Source organism: Miniopterus schreibersii (genome assembly GCF_964146895.1).
Source record: "Miniopterus schreibersii genome assembly, chromosome: 2".
Lineage (NCBI taxonomy): Eukaryota > Metazoa > Chordata > Mammalia > Chiroptera > Miniopteridae > Miniopterus > Miniopterus schreibersii.
The window spans coordinates 50,968,652-50,993,829 of record NC_138102.1 but is presented as its reverse complement, the minus strand read 5'-3'; the positions used below and the strand labels follow the sequence as shown (position 1 = coordinate 50,993,829).

The following is a 25,178-nucleotide window of genomic DNA, read 5'->3' as shown; positions in this document are numbered from 1 at the left end:
CACATTTAGCTTCAAATTACTGAGCAGAGGAACAAAACATGTTGTGAAATAAGCTTTCTTCCCTGAGGTTTGGCTGAGAGTATTTTATCATATGTATGAACTTTGAAATTGCACTTTACACTTTGAAGCATGTCTTATAGTCACTGAGGATACACTATATACTTCCTGCCCCCTCAATACGAGGAAGAAAGAGTGTAAGGAGAAAACTATATAGTACTTCAAATACGTATGATTTCATTTGTGCAGACATGTATTTTTAATGTGTGTATATAAAAATGTTTATAGTGGGTATTTTTGGGTTAATAGGATTTTGGAAATAATTTCTAACTTTTAATTCATAATGTTCTGCATTTTCCAAATTATGTACAATGAATAAGTACTGCCTTTATAATTAGCAAAATAAATCAATAAATGTAACTCTTAAATAGTTCATTATGATAATTAGATAGCACAATAAGCTTTAATACTTTCAATAATAAACCATAACTACCAAAGAACATGGTTTTCCACTTCAGAAAACTGTCTTTTGTAAATTTTCTGAATTTTACCTTTACTGTTGCTTTCAAATAAGTAAATCCTGAGGGCTCTCTATTATACCTGAAAGAACACAAAATCCAAAAAACTCCCTGATACAGCCAGTCCAATGTCACTGCTGGGAAAAGTGAGATAAAAACAATACTTGGCCAAAGAAAAATGATCTAATGAGTCTTTCAAGGTTTTATTTTGCTCTCCTCAAATCATATATTTCCAAAGGTGATTTTATTATTTCACTAACAAGTGTGAACATAAGACTTTAATCACATCACATTTAGATTTAGTAATCAGCTCTTTGCCATTAGAGCTTGTATCCTATTCTATTACAAGTCCTAGAATCAGTTCTAATACTTCCAAAATACATTTTAAAAAGCTCAAGAGGAAAACAAAAATAGATTTACATACTACTATACGGTGAAGTATACTGTTCAAAAAAATTATAAAGTAAATATTTGGCAGACAACATTTACAAATAACAAAAAATAAAAATCTAGGGCGGGGAAAGGAGAGGCAGTCAGAATGCTAGGGGTTAGGGCATGGGTGGGGAGTGAAACAGGTGGTATTTCTGGCATCCATTTGCATGACATAAAGGACTGACACAGAAGAAGAGATGATGAGGTCTTTAGGGTTTGAAGTGGTTGGAATTTGAAGGTAGGCAAGAAATGTTGGCCATTTTCCTTTTCATCTGACCAGTTCTGTGCCTCTGTTCCAGATGCTGCTCTTTCATGCCAGTTCCCTCGGTCTTTGTTGTTCCTCTCCTGCTCCCCTGTATGTGAGGCTGTTGCTTTCCTTCTCCTCACCTGACTCACCTGAGGTTTCTTTCTCTCTTTTTTTCTGTCACATAATTGAGACAGTTTTTATCCGTCGTTGAAGTATCCTTTTGACACGATTTTTTCCCCTTTTTGAATTTTAAAAGTTAAATTGAATTTGACTGTTATGTAGATCTTGCTTGTCAGGTTTTTTGGCTTTTTGTTTTTTGTGGGTCATTAATCATTAACACTTTAAAAAGGACTTTTATTTATCCCCACCTAAATGTTTCTACACTCGGTTTTTTGACCCAAAATACTTTTTACTACGCACCTCAAACGGTCTTTAATTACCTAATTTCCAGATCCTCTAAAGAGTTTCAAATTTTATAGCTACATAATTTTTAATAGTAATATTTAGGAGTCACACTTCTATCCAGTCATATTTGAGGATAGTCATGCCATATATTTTGTTAAAAGAGGTAGACTGACATAGACTCACTTATTTACTTAATTCAGTAAATTCTTTTTTGAGTTTATAGCAAATATTGTATTATATTATATTATTATACAAAATAATGAGATACTGTCCCTACCCTAAGAAAGTTTTATCTAGTAGGGACAGCAGGCATGTTCAGTGCCTTTAGGATTGATAGGGGCATGGTAGGTATAGTGGAACACAAAGGGGAGTAAGGATGCAACACCGACTGAAGGTGCAGTCAGGTAGAAGAGAGAGCATCATTAGAGAAGTACCGGCGGTCTGTTTTGGCTAGAGTGGAGTGGCTGAATAGGGCAAAAGGCAGAAAGCAGGAGCATGGTCCATGAAAGGCTTTATAAATCATGCAACCATTTTCAGATTTTTGTCTTGTAAATTGGAATTATTGAAGATTTTGAACAAAAGAGTTTGATTGGATTTGTATTTTTTAGTAAAGATACTTGGCTGCCAGTAAGACAAATCCACGAGAGAGTGATGAGATTAGAACAGGGGGACCAGTTAGGCAGTATTGCAGTAGTCTAGTAAGTGTTAATGGGGGTTAGAATTAGTGTAGTGGCAGTGTTGGGGCATACAAAAAGCTTCATTTCATTAAATATAAAATATTTCTTAATAAAATGAAGAGTTCCTTGAAAAGTAATCCAACTTATTTGCACCTACACATTTTCTTCTTTGCACCTAATCTGATATTTATAACTACAGCTATTATTTATTGAGCAGGCATGCATTTGACACTTGAAAAATCACTAAATCCTCACTACAACCCTATGAGTAGATATCACCCCCATTTCATAGATGTCAAAACTGAGGCACACAGAGGTTGAATACCTTTCCCAGATTTACACAGCTAGTATGTTTAGTGGTGAGTGTTTGAACCCAGGCAGTCTGACTCTGCCACCCATGCTCTTAATCAGCCTACCCTTTTTACTTGAAGGAAAACTCCATATGTATTAATATTTGGACTATCTGATTTTCTTTGAAAGATCCCCTTTTGACTCTGCATCTTTTGACACAGTCAATCATGCTAAAAAATGTCTTAAGAGTGCCTGATACATTATTTCTTTAACACTCATTAAAACCAGTCTAGTTTTCAACTGTGCAGTATCTTTTCATTTAAACTACAGCTAACTGTTCAAAATCTGCAGACCTGTGTGAAGGATTTCTCTGGCTTTTTATTTTGCTTCCCAATGCTAAGCTTAAGCTGGGTGATTACAGTACAGTGTGAATTACCCAAACTCAGAATAGAATTCTTATCAAAAGTATACTACATAAGTCCTCAGCCTCATATCCTAACTTAACAATATATTTCTCCTCAACCTCCCCTAATTAAGTATAAGGAGTAAGAATTAGAGACCAGGATCTCTAACTGGAAAGACTCACATGGAAAAGATAAGCCAGTTTGTTTAAAGTTGAAGATAGAAGTTTGTAGAGGAGGTACAATGAAGGACACTGGAGAGAAAGGGATTAATAGGAAGAGAAGGGTGCCAAGAGGAAGAGATAAGGACATCTGAAGATGGGTGGCTAAGAGGCTGAATGAGGAAAGTCACAAAACCTCTACTACCCTATGAAATAGGAAGCAAGTAATCTGCTGAGAATAAGGTGGAAGAGCTTGATAGTAATGATTAAGGACAGTGGTACCCTTAGGAATATCCACCATGAAATGTGTGCAAGAAACCAGATCAGGAACATAGGTTGTATCTTAGCTGCTATTTCCAAGTAACAAAAAAATATTTACATGATATGTTGTGTATACATGTAAAGACGTTTTCAAGGCATAGTTTTAAGGTATTAGTTTAGTAAAAAGGCAATATACATGAATCATTTATGAAAAAATCATTTTAAAATGTCTATTATTTAGAAAAAAGCAATATGAATATATCATCTATAACAAAGGTACATTTTTAAAATGTCTACATTTTTACCCATTCTTTTGTTAGAAATACTAACTACACTTACTATACAGAAAAGAAAATGTTAAAATAATATATATAAAAGGAAAAAGGAAAAATGTATATTATATATGTATATGTAATAACATTATAGTCTTGAAATATACAAATACTTCAACAGAACAGAGCACTTTAAGAACAGTTTGTTCTACTATAGTACATGTTTCTAGAACATCAATTAGCTTATATGCCTCTGGTAAATAAAGGAGTGATACCAGAACAATGTGGAAGTTTTATTGGTTCATATGTAATTTTTTCTAGGCAAGGGGAGCCAGAATAGCAAGAGTACATCTATAACCTTAGGCAAAAAAGGCAAAAGCTCTCAGCTCAGCTTCTGCACAGCCAGGAGCCTGTCTAGTTCTATTTTGAGAAAAATAAAAATGTATACCTGTACAAGAGCTCCCTCCCCAGAGAGGAGCATCCCCAGCTTTCCATGGCTCTTGGTTTTTGTGGTAGCTTGCACTTCCTCTTGGGCCTACCTTAATGGCAGCCCATAGGCTCAGAGCTCCACTTCGAGCAGCAATGACTCCATGCCTTCAAAGCACCATTTCCACTGTATTGCTTTTGTACATTTCTAATAGCCTCTATTACAGACCCCAACCCACTGATCTCCCTGCTTGGGCTTCCCAAGTACTGCCCACTGAGTTACCAATTATTGACTTTGTTAGCACTCCAGTTATAAAGTTGCACAGTTTTCCAGGTCTGCTCCTACTCCTAAGCCATGTTATTTTTAGTGCACAATCTTATTAAAAAGCAAGATATTTTAGCAATGCAAATATATGTGTTATAGGCCAAACACCCACAGGTTATGCATGTAAGTGAAACTTAGTGACTTACCTTTGGAAGCTTGATAGGGGGCTCTTTGGATTCCTCCTCTTCATCACTATCTGATTCTCCACTCTGCACAGAGTTCTTAGATGCTGCTGCCAATGACGTTTCCTTTTTCTGCCATTCCAGAACGCAATGGCGTACATTGCAATAAATATTAAACGCAGAAGGATTGCTATGTAGTTTGATATCTGGTATGATTACTGTATTCTCCAAGTTTTCAGACTGAAATGCAAGATATAATATTTCATTTTCATATTCCTTTCCATCATCATCAATTCTCATTTTAAATAAATAAAAAAAAAGATTAGAATTAGACATGCTAGATGACTTGCAGAAATCACATAATTGGCAGAGCAGGACAATCTTAAGTCTACTGACTAAACTTACAGTGCCCTTTCCACTATACTTCACTACTTTCTGAGTAACACAGCAATAACTAACTTGACAAGGGCTAGAAAGGGGCAAGCAAAGAACTTAACAGAAATATCCTTTTATTTCATGATGGGAACTGAGCTAACATAGCTTAACTACTACAGTCTCAAAGGATATTAATTTGGGGATTTTCTAAGGGACACCAAATGTACTATAGAGTCTCAATGACTAACCACAAATGTTGAATTACATTTTCATTTCTTTTAAAAGTAGATATAGGAATTTAAACAGATATTAGGGCTAAAAAAAAAAGCCTTAATTTTAGTTAATTCTTCTAATTTCATTCTCATTCAAATAATGGTAATGCTAAGAAAATTGCAGATTATGAACATATGCTTTCCTAAAGCTCTTTCTTAGCTATCAGTCTTGAAAAATACTAAAAATCACATGCTTAGTAATTTAATTATTAAAACTAAATAATCAATTTATGTCTTGTCCCAGCATTTTATTCATCAAACCACAACCACTCTTTTATATCAATATTCACATTATAAATATACAGAGAGCTAGTTTAAGATATTATACAAATGCAAGTTCCAATAATTAAAGTGTGTCCAGGAAGTAAGCAAGATAAATAAAATGACACCTTAAGTACCAAAAACACTTGATCTCAAAAAATTCTACCCTTCCTTCCTTAAATAATTGGGAAAAAAATGAAATACTCTTTATTAAATAAAAAATATACTAAAGTTAACTGACATATAATATGTGGATATGTTCTCTAGAGATATTATAAAGGAAGCAAATATTAGCAATCCAAATCCAACAATATGTAAAAAGATAACACATCATGATCAACCCCAAAACAAGGTTGTCTCAACATTGGGAAAGCAGTGTAATTCCCCATACCAACAAAAATAAGTGAAAAAACATAAGATACTGTAAATAAAGGTAGAAAAAGCATCTGACACAAATCAAATCCCACTCATGATAAAAAGTCTAAGTAAATTAGGAAAATAATTTCCAAAACTTGATAAAGGGTATCTCTGAAATACCACAGCTAACATAGTAAAAGACAATGCTTGCAAACTAAGACTGCAAACAGGGCAAAGAAAACTATTCTAAGCAATTTGATTCAACATTGTACTAGATATGCCAGTGCAATAAACCAAGAAAAAGAAATAAAAGGTATAGTTAGAAAGAATCTTCTAGAAAACAAATCCTTTATTTGCAGAAGGTATGCAAAAAAGCTACTAGAAACAAGGTGCAGATTTAGCAAAATCACAGGATACCACCTCTACACATAAAAATGAGTAATACATCTCTATATTAGGAGTGGACAATTGAAGACGCAATTTTAAAACAGCATTAAAGTTACAGACTGGGAGTTCTGGCCAGTGTGGCTCAGTCAGTTGGAGCATCGTCCCGTATACTGAAAGGCTGTAGGTTTGATTCCCGGTCAGGGTACATACCTAGGTTGTGGGTTCAATCCCAGTCAGGGCACATACGGAAGGCAACCAATCAATGTTCTCTCTCACATCGATGTGTTTCCCTCTCTCTCTCCCCCCACTCCCTTCCTCCCTCTCTCTTTCTAAAATCAATAAGCATAGCCTTGGGTGAAGATTAAAAATAAAGTTACAGACTGAGAGGAAATATGTGCAAACCACATACCTGACAAACGATATATCTAGAATATACAAAAAACTTTCAAAATTCAACAGTAAAAAACAAACAAGTAATCCAGTTAAATTGGGCAAAAGACATTAACAGACATGTCACTGAAGAAGATAAAAGGCAAATAAGCACATGAAAAAAGGTTCAATATCATGTGCCATTAGGAAATGTAAATTAAAACAAAATGAAATATTTATACGCACACACACATACCTCTCAGAATGGCTAGAATAAAAAATAGTGACACCAAATGCTGGTGAGAATGTGGAGAAACTAGATCTCTCATACAATGCTGACAGAAATGTAAAATAATGCAGCCACTCTGGAAAAAAGTATGGCAGTTTCTTACAAAATTAAACATGAGCTTATAGTACAATCCAGCAATTGCACTCTTGAACATTTATACCAGAGAAATGAAAACTTATGTTCAGGAAAAAACCAACACATGAATATTCATAGCAGCTTTATTCAAAATAAACAAAAACTGGAAACAATTCAGATGTTCTATAATGGGTGAACTGGTTAAACAAACTGGTATATCCATATCATGGAATGTTTACTCTGCAAAAAAAAGGTACAAACTATTGATATATGCACCAATTTGGATGAATCTCAAGGGAATTACGCTGTACGGGAAAAAGCCAATCTCAAAAGGTTACATATTGCACAATTCCATGACAATATTATAGAGATGGAGAACAGATTTGTGGTTGAGGGAGAAGGTGGGGTAGAAGATATCTATGGCTATATGAATAGCATGAAGGATCCTTGTGATGGAACTGTTCTACATATTGACTGTAGTAGTGGTCACACAGAACCACACATGATAAAACGGCATAGAACTAAACACACACACACACACACACACACACACACACATGAATACATGTAAAGTACAACTGGTGAAATCTGAATAAGATCAGTAGGTTGGATCAAGGTGGATTTCCTGGTTGTGACATACTATGTGACACACCATGTGATATACTGTGTTTACTATGCAGTATCTTACCAATGAGAGAAAATGGGTGAAGGGTATATAGGATCTCTCTGTATTATTTCTTACTATTGCATTCATACTGCAGTCATCTCAATATTTAATAAAACAATTTTTAAATAATAACATTTACAATGATATCAAAAACATAAAATAATTAAAGTTAAATTTAGCAAAATTATATGCAAACTTTATCCACTGAAAAACAAAAAAATGCTGCTGAAAGAAATTAAAGGACACTTAAAGAAATAGATAAAACATGTTCACTGATAGAAGATTCAATATTATTAAAATGGGCTTTATTCCCCAAATCTATAGATTCAATGCAATCCCAATAAAAATTTCAGTTTTATTTTTAAATGGAAATTTACAAGCTGATTCTAAAATATATAGAGAAATATAAAGTACCTAAACCTACTAAAGCAATTTTTTCCAAAAAAAGACTAGCCCAGCTGGTGTGGCTCAGATGTTGACTTATGATCCAGGAAGTTGCGGTTCGAGTCCCAGTCAGGACACATGCCTGGGATGCCAGCTCAATCTCTAGCAGGGGGCATGCAGGAGGCAGCCAATCAATGACTCTCATCATTGATGTTTCTATCTCTCTCTCCCTCTCCATTCCTCTCTCTAAAATCAATAAAGATATATATATTTTTAAATTAAATAAATAAAAATTTTAAAAGAATAAAGTTGGAAGACATACAACCTGATTTCAAAACTACTGTAATGAAGACAGTATGGTATTGGTATAAAGATAGATATAAAGATCAATTACACACAATAAATTCAAGTAACAGGCCCAAACAATACAGTCAACCAATATTTTACAAAGATTACAAGACAATTCAATAGAAAGAGATACGTCTTTTTGACAAATGATGCTGGTGTAAAAAAATTAACATTAATCCTTATCTCATACCATATACAAAAATTAACTTGAAGTGGATCATAGGCCTAAATATAACAGCTAAGCCATAGCAGACTTGGCTCAGTGGTGAGAGCACTGGCCCAGTGGTTAGAACACTGGCCCTCGGACTGAAGGGTCCTGGGTTTGATTCCGGCCAAGGGCACATACCTCGGTTGCAGGCTCCATCCCCGGCCCTGGGGTCGGGGCTCATGCGAGAGGCAACCAATCGATTTGTCTCTCTGACATCGATGTATTTCTCTCCTTTCTCTCTCCTCTCTCTCTCTCCTTTCCACTCTCTCTGAAAGCAATGGAAAAAATGTTCTCAGGTGAGGATTAAAAATAAATAAATAAAACTATAAAAATCTATAGAAGAAAATCTGTGACCTTGGGGTAAAGATTTGAGACACAAAATACATGAATCATATTTTTAAAAAATCAATTAATTATATTCATAAAACTTAAAAACCTCTGCTCTTCTAAAGCAATATAAAAAAAAACAAAAAACCAAGCCACAGAACAGAAGTTATTTACAATGCAGACATCTGACAAAGAACTTATATCTAGAATTTATCAAGAACTTTGACAATTCAATAATAAGACAATTAGAAAAAAGGGCAACAAAATCTGGACATTACATAATAGAAAGATATAAATGGCTGAAGACACATGAAAAGATGTTTACATCATTAGTCATCAGAGAAACGCAAGTTAATACCCCTATATACTTATTAGAATAACTAAAATTTTAAAAGCTAATAATATCATGTGTTTACAAAGATGTAAATAAAGTAACTGGATTTTCTCATATAATACTGATAAAACAGTAAAATGGAATAATCACTTTGAAAAACAGTTTTCACAGTTTCTTTAAAAGTTAAACATTCATCTACCATGTTACCTGTGAGGAAAGAGTTAACACTGCAGGTATGATTACTTATTCTTTGTATTTTTCCAAGGAACCATGACTGATCCTTGGTCAACGCGTGGGAATGTGGTCTTTAGAGTTTTCTTTATGTAAGTTATTGATGATTCTGTTATATAAAGCTGGAGAAATGGACCATACTTACTGGCTTGTGCGAATGCTTTATATAAATAAGATTGAACCTGAGTTTCAATCTGTGATATACTATGTGATATCACCTGAGTTTCACTGGCCACAGCTGGTTGCAGAGCAGGATACGTCTATATATATGACCAGACCCCCATAAAAGTCTAGGATCCTGACCCAAATAAGCTTTCCTGGGCAGAAACATTCCACATACATCCCTGTAGTTCACCACTGGAGAGAAAGCATGTCCAAGGAAGAACTAGGAACCCTATACCATAACTCCCTAGGAACCCTATACCATAACTCAAAAACATTTATTTTTCCTGCTGCCTACTATGTTCCTTTTTTGTACTAAATCTCAGTGATTAGTATAAATTGCTTTTGAGTCTTCTGAGCCCTCTGGTAAGTCATCAGAGGAAACACTGCCTAATCATTCTACTCCTAGGTATTTACCACCCCTCAAAGAAAACCTGAAAACATACATCCACACAAAGACTACTACATAAATGTTCACAGAAGCTTCATCTGCAATGGTCATAAACTGGAAACAACAGGGAAATGTCCAAAGCATGAATGGATTAACAACTCAGGATATATCCATACGACAGGATACTAATCAGCAAAAAAAAAAAGGGGGGGGGGCTGAATATAACTCAGAATCACTATGCTGAGGGCAAGATACCAGGTACAAAAGAGTACACACTGTGTGATCACATTTATATGAAATTTTAGAAAATGAAAACTAATCTGTAACCACAAAAGGTACATCTGTGGTTGCCTAGAGCCAGGGCTGTGGGGAGAGATGGAATGTAGCAGAGGATGAGGAAACCCCTAGGAATGATGGAAATTTTCTGAACCTTGACTGTATCTTTCAAAACTCACTATATCATACACTTTAAATCCCTGTCTCAGGTCCTGCTATTAAGGATACTGACCTAAGACAGAAACATTTGGTAATAGGATGTTGAGGAAGTTTGCTGTGTAATGGATTTGATTTCTCCTATAAGAAAGTGAAGTCATTTGTTGGAAGGCAGGATGTGTCAGAAGTTTGAGGAGAGTGACAAAGGTTTGAAAGAGTAACAGGAGAAACTGAGACCTATTTGACCAGAAAAAATAAAAAGATAGTCTGGCTATGGGAGGTCCATTTGAATGTGTACTGGAATCGATGACCTCTTTTTAAACTCCTTTAGCAGCACATGATACTCCCCTGCAGGGAAAGAGAAAACAGCTGGATTCGTATAGGATTGAGTTTTGTAAGATGAGTGCAACAAATACAGGTGGAGGAAAGGAAAATGTGGTAGGTAGAATAATGGCCTGCAAAAATATATTCCCCCTAATCCCTGGAACCTGTGAATATGTTACCTCACGTGGCAAAAGGGACCCTGTAGACATGATTAAATTAAATCTTGAGATGAAGAGATTTTTGTCGATTATCTGAGTGGGGCCAATTAATCACAAGGGTCCTTATAAATGAGAAAGGGTGCCAGGACAGTCAGAGAAGGTGAAAATGTTAGTGTGATGCAGCATGAGAAGACTCAACCAACCATTGCTGGCTTTGAAGATGGAAGGGGGCACAACTCAGGGTATACAGGCAGTCTCTAGAAGCTGGAAAAGACAAAAAAATGAATTCCCTCCTAGAGACTCCAGAGGAATACAGCCTTACAGACATCCTGATTTTAGCCCGGTGAGATACATTTTGAACTTGATTTCCAGAAATATAAGATAATTTGTTTTGTTTTAAGCCAGGGGTGGGGAATCTTTTCTCTGCCAAGGGCCATTTGGATATTTATAACATCATTCGGGGGTCATACAAAATTATCAACTTAAAAATTAGCCTGCTGTATTTGGTCAAATATTTAATTAACTCATCCCCAATGTGATGGCTAGAACTGCTTCTCTTTGGTGAGGCCTTGGCAGGGACAGACCAAATGATTTTGCGGGCCATATATGGGCCATCAAATTTGTTACAGTAGCCATAGGGAACTAACACCGTAGATTAAGCAAAAATTATTCTAAAAAGACTGTGGCAACTAAGCCGGATAAATAAATGAAAGAAGTGGCTAATGGATGAGGAGAAACAGGGGCCAGTGACAGTAAGAAAGGAGACATAGTAGTATAGCTAAATGGACTTTTTTGTGTTGCTGAAAAGGAATGCTTGTTTTTAAATAATACAGAAATAAAAATGCCCACTGGCATTTTTTAAATAACCTTTTTAAAAAGAGGGTGGATGAAAAATAGTCCAAAAACAGTAATAGAAGGCAAGGAGACTAACAAAATTTTATTATTTTATATGCTTATCATGAGCAGGAAATGTTTCTTACTCATCTTTCTATCCCAAATATCTAGCATAACGCCTATGCATAGTTAGATGCAATTAATATATGAGGAATCAAAGAATGCATTTTTTATACCATTCTTACCACAAGATGCTCCTAAAAAGCAGATAGCAGATGTAAAACCTGAGGCCTAGGCAAGAGAGCTGAATTACTGCGGACATAAAGTTGGAGACAGAATTGAAAGGGATGGAAGACCTTTGATTTCCCACCTCATTCCCACCTCATATATTACCACCTTTAGGAAAATCACCAAATGAAATCTTAAAAGAACTTAAAAAGATCTTCAAGATTCCCATACTAGGACTCTGTGCATAACTCCAAAAAGTGGAAAAAGGGTAGAGGTTGGAAATCTAAATGAGCACATATTTGTTAATGGTTTTTATATATAGTAAGTATATTAAGAATGCTCTCCACTTCCTCTTCTATACCAAAAGCGGAGTAGTATGAGGTGATAGAGTGAAAATATTTTATCTGCCCACCCAGCAACATTTTCAAAAACTTAAGGTAACCACCCCTCTCCCATTCGACATGGCCTGCTCGTCGGGAAGCTCACCTCTAACCAAAGTACCCCATCTCTAAGGCCAAAGTAAACGATATAGGTGAATCAAAAAATCAGATCCAAGACTTTCTGCTAGAACCAGTAGAAGAAACTGTTTCATGCTCAAAGAAAATGAGGCTGGAGCTGCCAGCAGCCTTAGTTCTCAGCCACGGGCCATAAGGCCACACCAGAGGAAAGCAGAAGCTGGAGACAAAGACATAAGATTTGATGAATTATTTAATCCCTGGATCCAGTGTCTTAAGTTAGATCCACAAAATAAATTCCAACTCTTATTCTTTTGCGCTTGTTTGTTTACTACTTTAAAGTTGACTTCTCTCAGTTGCAATAGCAAGAATGCTAATTGAAAAGAGCAGGAAACAACTGTCTCTAGAACTTAAATATGATATACAGGCCACGTTAAGCTATTGCTTCTTTCACCAAAAGAGGAGCTGTTCAGAAATCATAGTTATGACTCCTATCTTCCTCCTGTCTAGGCTTCTTAGTACTATTCAAAAGAAAAGTGACTCTTACATAGAAAGGGGAATCTGGACCCTGAAAATGTTTAAGAAAAAAACTAGATGATTTTATAGCAAAGATTTTTGCATTAGGTGGAAAATAAGATCCTTGATCACTAAGGTCCCACCTAATTAAAATATTCTATATTGCATTTTCTTTTGCATAGCCACCCACAGCCAAAAGAATCTCAGAACAATACAGATGCACCAAGATTCTCTCTAATTCATGACACATGAACACACGCATAGGAATATGATGAACTCAAATCCAAGTCCCAACCCATAAGCCAATTTTACTCAATTTGTAGTACAGGTAGTGAGAGTGAAAAAAAAGAGAAGAGAAATGGTTATGTTCCCCCCAAATCAAAGATAAGAATATATAAACAATTTTCAAAATCCAGATACTAACCTGTAGGCTACTGGTCAAAATATGAAACTAAACAGTATAACTAAATAATAAAAGTCTTCTAAAAATTTACTTTAACACAGAGAAGCGAAATGGTTTGCTAATTATACTCATACCTTTTTAATCTTGGCATTTTAATTCAAATTACTATATGAAAAAGTCTTTATTCATGATACATTCCCAGCAGTTTTACCTTGCTTCTTGTCTTGACTTTCGATTTGCTCTTCTGTTTTCTTTTCAACTTCTTCTTATTTAAAATTTTCTTATTCCTAAAAATGTAAAAAAGTGGAAAAAATTATGAAAGTTCATATTAGGACATACAAAGCTATTAAAAATAGGTACTTCCAAAGTAGACACTTAAATATTATCCTACAAACTTTTTTTCTACGAAACAATATACTCTAGATATACATATAAGATACTACCTTATAATGTAGCTATTGAGATAACACAAAATAGATTATCTAAGAAATACGCATGAAATGATATTCTGCAAATGCTTTTATAAAATTTAAAAAATTTTAAAGTCATCAAATAGAGGTTTTTAAACTTGAAAATATTCAACAGTGGAGATGCTAATAAATATCAACTATGTTCCCTTCCCAGAAAAATATGCTCTTGGTAGTAGCAAGGGCTAGAGTGCAAAAAGGGTCAGGAGTCCATTTTTACTAAATTACAATAGGAAAACGCCAACTCATACACTTCTCACATCCAGCATCCACTTTTTCATTACCTCACAGCCCCAAGACCAAATTATTCTTTATGCAAAAGAAGTCCCTAAATGACTTTGACAACAAACAAACAAACAAAAATGAGGCAAATAATGAGAATTAGAGTGGAAGAAACAAGAGTCAAAGAAATCATTTTATTTTAATTTCATTTAATATTTTTTTATGTCTACTATGTTGAGGTACACACTTCTAGGTACTAAATTTAGATACAAGATAAAAGACAGTTCTTGCCCTCAAGGAGCTCAGAGGCTTAGGTGAAAAGCAAAAGGGTGCTACTGCTATAATAAAGACAAAAGGTGAAGAGGGGGAGGAGGAGGAGCAGCAGGAGGAAAAGAGGAGAGAGAGAGAGAGAGAGAGGAGGAGAAGACTACATGCTACAGAGGTCCATAACATCTGGTAACCAATTTAGTGGAAGCTGTAGTAAGGCTGTCACTTAGATAGATAAAAATAGGGAAGTCAAGGGGAAGAATTAGTTTGCAAAGGGAAAAAAATGAGTTTGATTTTGAAGATGTTTTACTAATGAAGATTTTTGAAGATTCTAAAATGTCAACAAGACAGATGAGAACAAGCACATGTAAATTTTGTCCTTGACACTCCCTTCAGCTTCATTCCATAAACCAAAATAATCACAAAATCTGGTTAATTATATCTCACAAATAGTTCTTGAATCTGTCTACATCATCTCTATTGCAGCTATACTAATAATCTGTTACCACCACCTTCTGCCTGGACTTCTACAAAAGCTTCATAACTTATTTCTGCACATTCATATTTGCCCCTCCTTCATTCCATTCTTCACATAAAAAACCCAAATCAATTTTTAAAACACAAATCTGAGTAGATAAATCCCCCACTTAAAACTCTGCTAATAAAAATTAAAAATAAATTTAAAAAACACACACAAAAACATTAAAAAAGAAATGAAAAAAAGAAAAAAAACACCTCTATTAATGTCTTCTCAATTCTCTTAGGATAAAGTAAAGGAACTGACATGGTTTAAAAGATCCCCTACCAGTACCTGACCTCTGCCAGTCTTTCCTGCCTCATTTTGCAGTCATTTCCAACTTGTTCATCATTCATCACTTGCTCAGGAATGTCCCAGACTGGGTTAGTTTCCCTAATACACACTCTCATTTCATTTTATACTTGTGTTTCATTGTGTAATCTACAACTATAACTATGTACGGGATTATCTGTTCAATGCATCACTCCCTCACCAAGCTGTATGCTCCAAGAACACAGAGGCCATGTCTTTCTTATTACTTCTCTAACCTCTTTACCCAGTAAAGTACTTGGAACTCAATACTATTTTTAGAGAAGGAGAAAGTAGGATGAATGAAAAAGGAAGGGTAGGAAAGAAGGAAGTTCAGAGCTATAGCTACGAGCCTTACACAGAGTAAAATAAGCAGAGGACCAAGGATACATCCATAGATACATCAAACATTAAAGGATATCTAGCCAGAAATGTCCATTAAAGAGTTAACCATGGGATTATTTTATGCAGATTTTGGTGCAAAGAGGGTAATGGAAACCATGTATGTGAATGAGATTTCCCCATGAGAGTAAGCTACAAAAGTAAAGAAAGTGATCAATAGCTATCAAATGCTACACATGAGCAGATATATCTGCTTACATAATCTATTCAACTATGAGCAATGTGAGAGCATGAAGGTCAATTTCAACTCCATACTTTCAGCACCTCCATCAGTGTCTGATACATCATGGATGCTCAAGAAATATCAGATGAACAAACAAGTTAATGAAAATATTTGTCATATATGGCTTAGGAAACCAACCTACCTTTATACTAAAGTTTACTTGAGTGAAATCAGTTATTTGAGGAACAGGGGTATGTAACTGCCAACAGGTTAGCCCCTTCTATACAATTTATAAAAACACTCAGGTTCACTCAAAACAAACCTTCAGAGGAACAGAATACATAAATCTAAATTAAGATGAATTTCCTGAAGCCTACTTATCACAAACTTAAATTTTCACCAGTATCCACCAAAAGTTTTGTCTGCTTTGTTTAATGGACTTCCTGAATGTTCAAATGACTTAATATATATTCATAAAATATTTCTTTCTATTCATTTGACATTTAATTAGTTATAACAATTTAAACGAATCTGACTCTACTAATTCCTAAATATAGACCAACTGAAGAATCAGCTTTCCACAAATCTCCATAAAATGATTTTACTGTGTGTGTCCTTTGTTGCTTTGGATTGTTTTAGGAGAGGCTTGTCAAAAAGAGCCAGTAATAAATTAAAAATTATATGAAGAATATTCATTTCAACATTAGAAAATAAAACTATTTTTAGTAGTATAACATCCCCATTATATGACTGCATTTGAGAATTAAGCTTAAATAAACTTTTCATAATATCTGAGGATGGATAGATAAAATAAAAGAAAATCTCTAGAAACCATTCTTACACATCAACAATTCATCTTGGAATTTCTGGTGATTTAGGACATTAAATTCTGTATCAAATAGGAGCTTAATGAAGAATGCCTGGAATTGATCCTGTAAGATTTTTAGTCTTTTCACACAAAGAACTCCATACCCATGAGATTTGAAAGAATTGTGTAGTAATAAAAGGCAAAGGCTATTAATGTGCTTTAAATATTTATTTTAAAATATTTATTTTAAAAATTCTAAAGAAGAAATATTCGTAATAGCAATCACTGTTTAAGGAAAACCAAACACTTCTGCAATATGAATTTTTGCAAGTCGTTCCATGATAGAGCTCATTAGTTTCTCTATCAGATTATTACTGAATCTGTTTCTTCATCTGTAAAATAACAAGATTAAGGAGATTTATCTCTGAGGTTCCTTTTAATTCTAAAATGCTAGGATTTTAATAAATCCAAATTCAAAGAACTTCAGGAATAAGAGCGTTTCAATCTTTTGTTTAATTTCCCTTAGTAAATAGAAATAAAAAAAATCCTGAGTATACTATGTTAGTTTAAGGCAGAAAAAGGCAAATTATTTTTCTCTAAGGGACCAGACAGCAAATATTTTACACTTTGTAGACACCACAGAACCTCTATTGCAACCACTCAACCTTTACAGAATAAAAGCAGCCATATACAACACATAAATAGATGAGTGTAGTTGCATTACAATAAAACTTTATTTCTGGACATGGAAAGTTGAATTTCATAAGTTTATAAAACATTTCCTTCTTTTAATTTTTTTAACATTTTCTTAGCTCAAAAACAGAAATTACACCAATCTGGTCTGTGGACCAGTTTGTTGACTCCCAGTCCAGAACATATTTTGATAAACAGGTACATGTCAGAAAGAAAAAAATATAATTAATAGTATGCAACACAGATAACACTATTCAAAACATCACTATGCTTATACAAAAAAGCACTCTAAAATTATCTGCCTTTCCTTTTTGCAAAGATTAACTCCTAACTTTCACTTCCCTAAAGTAAGACACTAGATAGGAGCAAGCCACTGCACTTCCTTCAAAAACCAGACTAACATAAGAAGCAGTGGAAACAATTTATGGCAAGATGAACTAAAAATCCATAGATGAAAGAACACTTTCAAGGGTGAGCATGTTCTTCCATGGGGGCATTTTCAGAGTTTGGGGACAAGTGAGAATTGAGCTTGGCTTAAATAGAGGTACTCTACTAAGGGAAACCAGAAACTACTGGTGCTTTAGATGTCTGCATGGGTTGGAATGACGGACTGGAAATCAAGAAAAGCCTCAAATATATGGCCAGTTTTTCCAATGGTAGATCTGCTTAGTGATGGGACACTGAAGAAGGATAAAGAGGCTAGGCCAACGGATCAAAGTCAATTTCCCACATTCTCCCAGTGCTTAAAAGACAGATTCCCAGTAGAGAAAGAAGTCTACTCAATCTTTGATTGGGCTGAGGTAGTCAACACCTCACCCTAACATAGCGAAGAGCAAGCTTCTCTGGAAGACAATAACGTCATCTGAAAGAAAATAACTTTTTTTAAAAACATAATAAACATATTAAGAGATATCCAAAGAAGCAAAATAATGTGACAAATAATCAAGAGGTTCAGACCCCAGTTGGGGCGTGCACAAGAGGCAGCTGATCACTTGCTCTTTCTTCTCTCTCCCTCTTTCTCTCCCACTCTCTGCCTCTCTCTCTTCTCTCCCTCTGGGTCCCTCCCTCCCTTGCTAAAAATCAATAAAAACATATCCTGAGCCCTGCCTTGTAGCGTTGCAGTGGTGAGGGTGATGCTTCTGAACAGTGAGAGCAGCAGCAGGGCCTCAGGTCTTGGGGCCATGGGCTTTCTGCAGTAAGCTCAAATGGGGCAATGTGACCACTGTCCGCTGTCCTGTTGGCCGGAGGCTTTGGGACTCCTTGAACTGAACTACGGACCTGGGCTGATGGGGAATCTTGGAGCTGTGCATCCCACTCTTATGGGGAGTGAGCCAAGCAGGACAGTGCCAGCAAGCTTGGGGACGTGTATTACTTTGACTGTACTTGGAGATGTTGCTACTCCGCTTTGGCAAGGCCATCGTGGAGGAGCAGATGGTCTTGCAGCTGGTGGCCAATATCCTCATCAGCAGAGAGAAAGGACCGGCTTTCCAGTCTCCCGGGGTACAACCAACCATTATTCGGGATTACCGAGGGAAAACAATAAAGGGGGAGGTTCTGTAGGCCAAGATCTTCTGCACGGAAGCTTATTCCCAGAATCTCTCCACCTTATCTCAGCTGAACAAGTATTCTCCAGAATATCTAGATGAACAGATGAAGAAAATGTCCCAGCAGGTTCTAGAGAGGGGAGCAAACGTCTGTGCCCACCCTCTGGACTGGATGCCCTGATGCAGAGGGACGGTGGTCCCTGCTGCCACCAGCCCCCAGGCCACAGCCAGTTGCGGGACAGTTCTCACATATTCCTGACAGTACAGAACGTGGGGTTATTCCAAGCTGAACTATTTCTTCCTGGTTTTCACCTGAAGGTCTTTCTCCTGGCCTGAGGGAGCCTCCTCCAGGCTTTGACCTGTGGGCACTGTCAGGTTCTGAACACAGACAGAGAGAGAACGGAATCCTGAGACCTGGGATTTGAGGACATGCTGCTAGTTTAGGACACTTCACAGTGGACACTGGGGTTTGTGCCACTGCCTGCGTGGCATAAGGCTTCGAGGGGTGCCAGTTTTGGGCATGGACAGCCATTTCTACCAGACCACACATTCCCAAAGAAACAGCTGGAAAGCTGTGTACATGTCATTCATTTAAGGAGCAAAATGCGCTTAAAACATGTAGCAGGAACCATTTAACAAAGAAGAATATAAAGTGACAGAGTGACCTGGCCGGGCGTGGCTCAGCAGTTGAACATCGACCTAGGATCCAGGAGATCATGGTTTGATTCCCGGTCAGGGCACATGCCGGGGTTGCAGGCTCGATCCCCAGTCGGGGGTGTGCTGGAGGCAGCGGATTGATGACTCTCTCATCATTGATGTTTCTATCTCTCTCTCTCCCTCTCCTTTCCTCTTTCTGAAATCAATAAAGATATATTTAAAAAAAACAAAAAAAAATATCCTTGGGTGAGGATTAAAAATAAATAAATAATAAAATTAAATGATGTAATTTTCAAAAGCATCTATTTTTTAAAAAGCCACATAGATTTTCTGAAAAATCAATATATGAAATTAAGAATTGTCAGATGATTTTAAAAGCAGAACAGACTCAAGGAAAACAGGATTCAAGGGCTTGCTGACTAGCCAAGAGAAAATACCTAAACTTAAGCACAGAGAAAAGAATGGATGAACAAAACAGAGAGCATGACATAAGGGACATAGTCATATGGTCTCATGTTTATGTAACTGGAATCCAAGAGAGAAGAGAAAGAAAGAAAAAAAGAATGGAACAAAAGCAATAGGTGAAGAGATCATTCATGACAATTTTACAAAAGCAAGGAAAGAAATCAATTCAGAGAGTCAAGAAACTCAGGGGAATCTCAAGCAAGAAAATGCAATGAAAACCATACCTCGGCACACCAAATGCTAGGCACAAACTGCTGAATCAAAGGATAAAGAAAAAAGCATTAAGAGTATCCAGAGAGCCCAGCCAGGTGTGGCTCAGAGGTTGAGAGTCGACCTAGGATCCAGGCGATCGGGGTTTGATTCCCGGTCAGGGCACATGCCCAGGTTGTGGGCTCGATCCCCAGTCGGGGGTGTGCAGGAGGCAGCCGATCAATGACTCACTCATCATTGATGTTTCTATCTCTCTCTCTCTCCCTCTCCTTTCCTCTCTCTGAAATCAATAAAGATTTTTTTTTTTTTTAAAAAAGAGTATCCAGAGATAAAAGATACACTCAAAGGAACAACAATAAGATTGATCATGTCCATTCTTTGTGCTGAAAGTGCTGAAGGAAGGGGGAGGGAAACCTAGCAATCTAGAATTATATACCCATCAAAAATATCCTTTAAAAATGAAGACAAAAATAGAGATATTTTTAAACCTACAAAAGCTGATAAAATTCATTATCAATGTACCAACACTGTAAGAAATACAAACTCAACCCTAGCTGGTTTTGCTCAGTGGTTAGAGCATCAGCCTGCAGACTAAAAGGTCCCAGGTTCAATTCTAGCCAAGGGCACATACCTTAGTTACAGGCTCAATCCCCTGGCCTCAGGTTGGGGTGCGTGCAGGAGGCAACCAATCGATGTGTCTCTCTCACATTAATGTTTCCCTCTCCCTCTCTCTCTCTCTTCCTTCCACTCTCCCACTCCCTGTGAAAAGCAATGGAAAAAATTTACTCTGGTGAGGATTTTTAAAAAAAGAAAGGAGTACAAACTCAAGAGAGATGCAAATTAAAACTACAATGAGGTATCACCTCACACCTTCCAGAATGGCTACCATGAATAAACCAACAAACAACAAGTGCTGGCGAGGATGTGGAGAAAAGGGAACCGTAGTGCACTGTTGGTGGGAATGCAGACTGGTGCAGCCACTATGGAAAACAGCATGGACTCTCCTCAAAAAATTAAAAATGGAACTATCAATTTACCTAGTGATCCCACTTCTGGGAATATATCCTAAGAACCCCAAACACCAATAAGAAAGAATATATGCACCCCTATGATCATAGCAGTGCCATTTACAATAGCTAAGATCTGGAAACAGCCCAAGAGCCCATCAGTAGATGAGTGGATAAAAAAGCTCTGGTATACTTACACAATGGAATACTATGTAGCTGTAAAAAAAGAAGGATCTCTTATCCTTTGCAATAGCATGGGTGGACCTGGAAACCATTATGCTAAGTGAAATAAGCCAGTTGAAGAAAGACAAATGTGACATGACCCCACTTACATGTGGAATCTAATGAATAAACTGATGAACAAAATAGGTCCAGAGGCACGGATGCATGGAACAGTCTGTTCCAGACTGAACAGATCTCAGAGGTGAGGGGGCTGGGGGTGATGGGAAGAGATAAACCAAAGAATTTATAAGCATATATGTATAGCCATAGATACAGACAATAGTGTGGTAAAGACCTGGATGGGGTGGGGGCTGGGTGGATGGTGAAAGGGGGGGAAAATAGCGGACATCTGTAATAATGCCAACAATAAAAAATAAACTTCAAACAAACAAAACACACACACACAAAAGGAAGATCTTCCTTTAATAATCACTATGGTAACAGAAGGAGACTTGACTTTGGGTGGTAAACACACAATACAATTTTACAGATGATGTATTAACAGAATTGTATACTTGAAACCTATACAACTGTATTAACCAATGTCACCCCAATAAATTCAACTAAAAAAAATAAAATAAAATGTAAAAAATGTAATAATTGCTATGTCAAAATATTAAATAAAAGGACACAGAATAAAATGTAAAAGGACTAGAGAAGATGTAGCTGGAACACACACTCACCAGCCTCTCCAAAATAATATTTGACAAAGTAATTTTTAAGGCTTGAAGTATTATTAGAGATGAGCAGAGCAGTTTATAATGCTAAAATGGTCAAATCAAAGGAAAACACAACAATGCTAAATTTGAATGCAAGTAATAATAACATAGCTTCAAAATATATGAAGAAAAATTGAGAACAGGAGAAAAACATTCACACTTTAACATCCCTCTTCTAACTGACAGAACAAGGAGAGGACAAAACAGCACGGATACAAAAAATTTTAAAACATAATCAATCAACTTGACCTAATTGATATACACAGAAAAACACAACCAACAACTGAAGAATGCACATTCTTTTCTAATGCATGTAGAATATTTACCAAAATTAACAACATGCTGGGCCACAGACCAAGTCTCAACAAATTTACACAGACTGTGATCTCTGGAAAATTCAACTAGAAACCATCAGAAAGAAAATTAAGAAATTCCCAAGTGTCTGGTAAACTAAAAACCAGATTTCTAAATAAACTGTGAGTAAAAGAGTTATAATAGAAAGTTAAAATGGAAATTAGAAAATATTTTCAATTAAATGAAAATGAAATATGACATATAAAAACTTGCAGAATACAGCCAAAGTAGTGCCTATGGGAAATATACAGCTTTTTAAAAGCAAATACATAAATGCATATAATGGAAAAAGGAAGTTTGAAAGTACATTATCTAGGCTTACAACTTAAGAAGCTAGAAAGAAAACAGCTAATTAAATGGAAGGAATGTAAAAAGAGAGGAATATAAAATAAAAGTAGTTATCCATGAAAGAGAGCAAACATTCAATAGAGAAAATAAAAGAGCCAAAACTCATTCTCTGAAAAGATTAATAAATGTAATAAACTTCTAGCAAGATTGGTCAGGAAAAAAATAAAACTACAAATTACCAATTTGAAAAACAAGAAAGGGGTGTCACTAAAGATACTCATAAATTGCGTAACTAATATAAGATGGACAAATTCCTTGAAAAATGTAACTTCCAAACACTAAACAAGGAAAAAATACAGTATCTGAATAGACCTATCTGTTAAAGACATTGAATCCCTAATCAAAACCTTGCCACAAAGAAAACTCTAGCCTTAGATGGCTTTACCAGTGAATTCCTCCAAACACTTAAGGAATTCGCTGATACATTCTTTCAAACAATACCGACCTTAGACTAACTCTTCCTGAGAATATAAAAAGAAGAAACATTTACCAAATCATACAAAACCTTTTTTAAAGGGTATTTTGAAATAAAGAAATTTCTGGCCAATATCTCCCATGAACATAAAAGCAAAAATAAGACATAGCTCAAAAGTAGAAACAACCCAAATGTTCATCAACTGATGAATGGATAAACAAAATGCAGTACACATCTATTTAATGAAATATTAGCCGTAAATAGGAATGAAGGAGACACACGCTACAATACGGATGAAGCTTAAAAACATTATGCTAAGTAAAAGAAAAAAAGACCACAAAAGGTCACAAATTGTAGGATATCATTTATATGACATGTCCAGATAGACAAATCCATAGAAACAAGAAGGTGATTAGTGGTTGTCAGGGGCTAAGGGAAAGGAGAAGGGGAGTGAGTACTAATAGGTATGAAATTTCTTTTCTGGGTTGAAGAAAAATGTTTTGGTTGCACAACTTTGTGAATATACTAAAAACCACTAAGTTGTATACTTTTAAAAGGTATACTTTATGGTTATGTGAATTATATCTCAATTAAAAAAATAGCCATCGACCTAAAAATAATCTCAATGTCCAGAAACGTATGAAAAGGAAAACTGGTAAAATAAAAAATCCACTTGATGCAATTCATCATAATAGCAAAATAACGGGGGCAGGGAGAATATGATCATTTGAATAGGAGCAGAAAAAGTATTTTCTAAAACTCAAGGACTATTTGTGATGACATGCCTCAGTGAGCTAGAAAAAGTTAATTAATCTGATAAAGATTATCTACAAAAAAGCTTATGCTAACATTATATTTAATTATACTCAATGATGAAAATTAAATACTTCCACTAAGTATGGGAAAAAAACCAAAAGGACTTATATTATCACCACCTCTATTTAATACTGTACTGGAAGTCAAGCAAAAAAATAAATAAAGTCATAATGGTTGAAAGAAAAAAGTAAAGCACTTTTACTTGTAAATAACAACTATTTTTATAGAAAATGCAAAATAATCCATAAATAAGGAATTAAAACGTGAATTATCAAGGTCACTGGATACACCAATTTTTTAAAATCAACTAATTTATAAAATACTATATGTAAACTGAAGCTTTTCTATAGAAGCCACACTTACTTCTCCTATGTAATTAATGTAATGATACTCTCATCATTATGTTCAAGAATCACTGAATAAATTTGGTAGGAAGAGTCAGTTATCTGATTACTAAGTAGAAAACTTTTATTTATTTAACCTTGCCTGATAATCAGTAATAAGAAAAGAGATTTTAAATTGATCTAAGGGCAAGATGCAAACTGATTCCCTATATATAGTTTCAGTCTCTTGATCTTTGGAAATCTTCATATGGGGGTGAGAGGTGGGAGTAAGAACTATAAAGCTACCATTGCAGTGGGGAGAGGAGGAGGAGGAGGAGGAGGAGGAGAGGGAGGGAGAGGAGGGGGAGGGGAGGAGGAGGAGAGGAAGGGGGAGGGGGAGGGGGAAGAAGAGAAAGAAGAAGAAGAAGAAGAAAAAGAAAAAGAAGGGGGAATAAAGAAAGAAAAGATAAAGCAAAAGGGTGGAGAAGAGGGTTGGAGGAGAGAAATCTCCGAAAAGTTATGACTTAGACCTGCCTTGCGCAGCTATACACTCTAAGGTACACGTAGCTAAGCAGGTGAGGAAAATTCAAGCCATAAAGCAACTATAAAACTTTCTGAAGACAATCTATTCATGCCAGGCTTCAGAGAGCCACCACGCGGGGAATACGAGTTAGGAGTTAAATAACCAGGCACACAAGGATACAAGACAAGGCACCATGAGTGAGAACTACCAGAAACAATTAACTGAAAGACACCCAAACAGACTTCAGATGGAATTTTCAGATACAACTCTGCTTACCAAATTTAAAGAAATAAAAAAAGACTGGCTTTAAAATATCTGCAAAGTATGGGGAACATGGCACCTGTGAAAAAGAATCAAATCAACAGGTAGGTTTACAGTACATTAGGATGAAAACAATACCTCTCC

At 35.8% G+C, this 25,178-nt stretch overlaps 1 protein-coding gene across 19 annotated transcripts in view; it reads right to left on the bottom strand.

The window, feature by feature from the left end:
- The window catches only part of MYCBP2 (MYC binding protein 2), a 256,028-nt gene that overhangs the window by 214,215 nt on the left and 16,635 nt on the right, over positions 1-25,178 (bottom strand). For all 19 annotated transcript variants that reach the window (XM_081128620.1, XM_081128638.1, XM_081128623.1 and 16 more), the window contains exons 2-3: positions 13,534-13,609; positions 4,560-4,775 (exon numbers count right to left, since the gene is read on the bottom strand). In XM_081128620.1, coding sequence (XP_080984746.1) covers positions 4,560-4,775; positions 13,534-13,609 — 292 coding nt within the window. The remainder of the gene's footprint in view (positions 1-4,559; positions 4,776-13,533; positions 13,610-25,178) is intronic.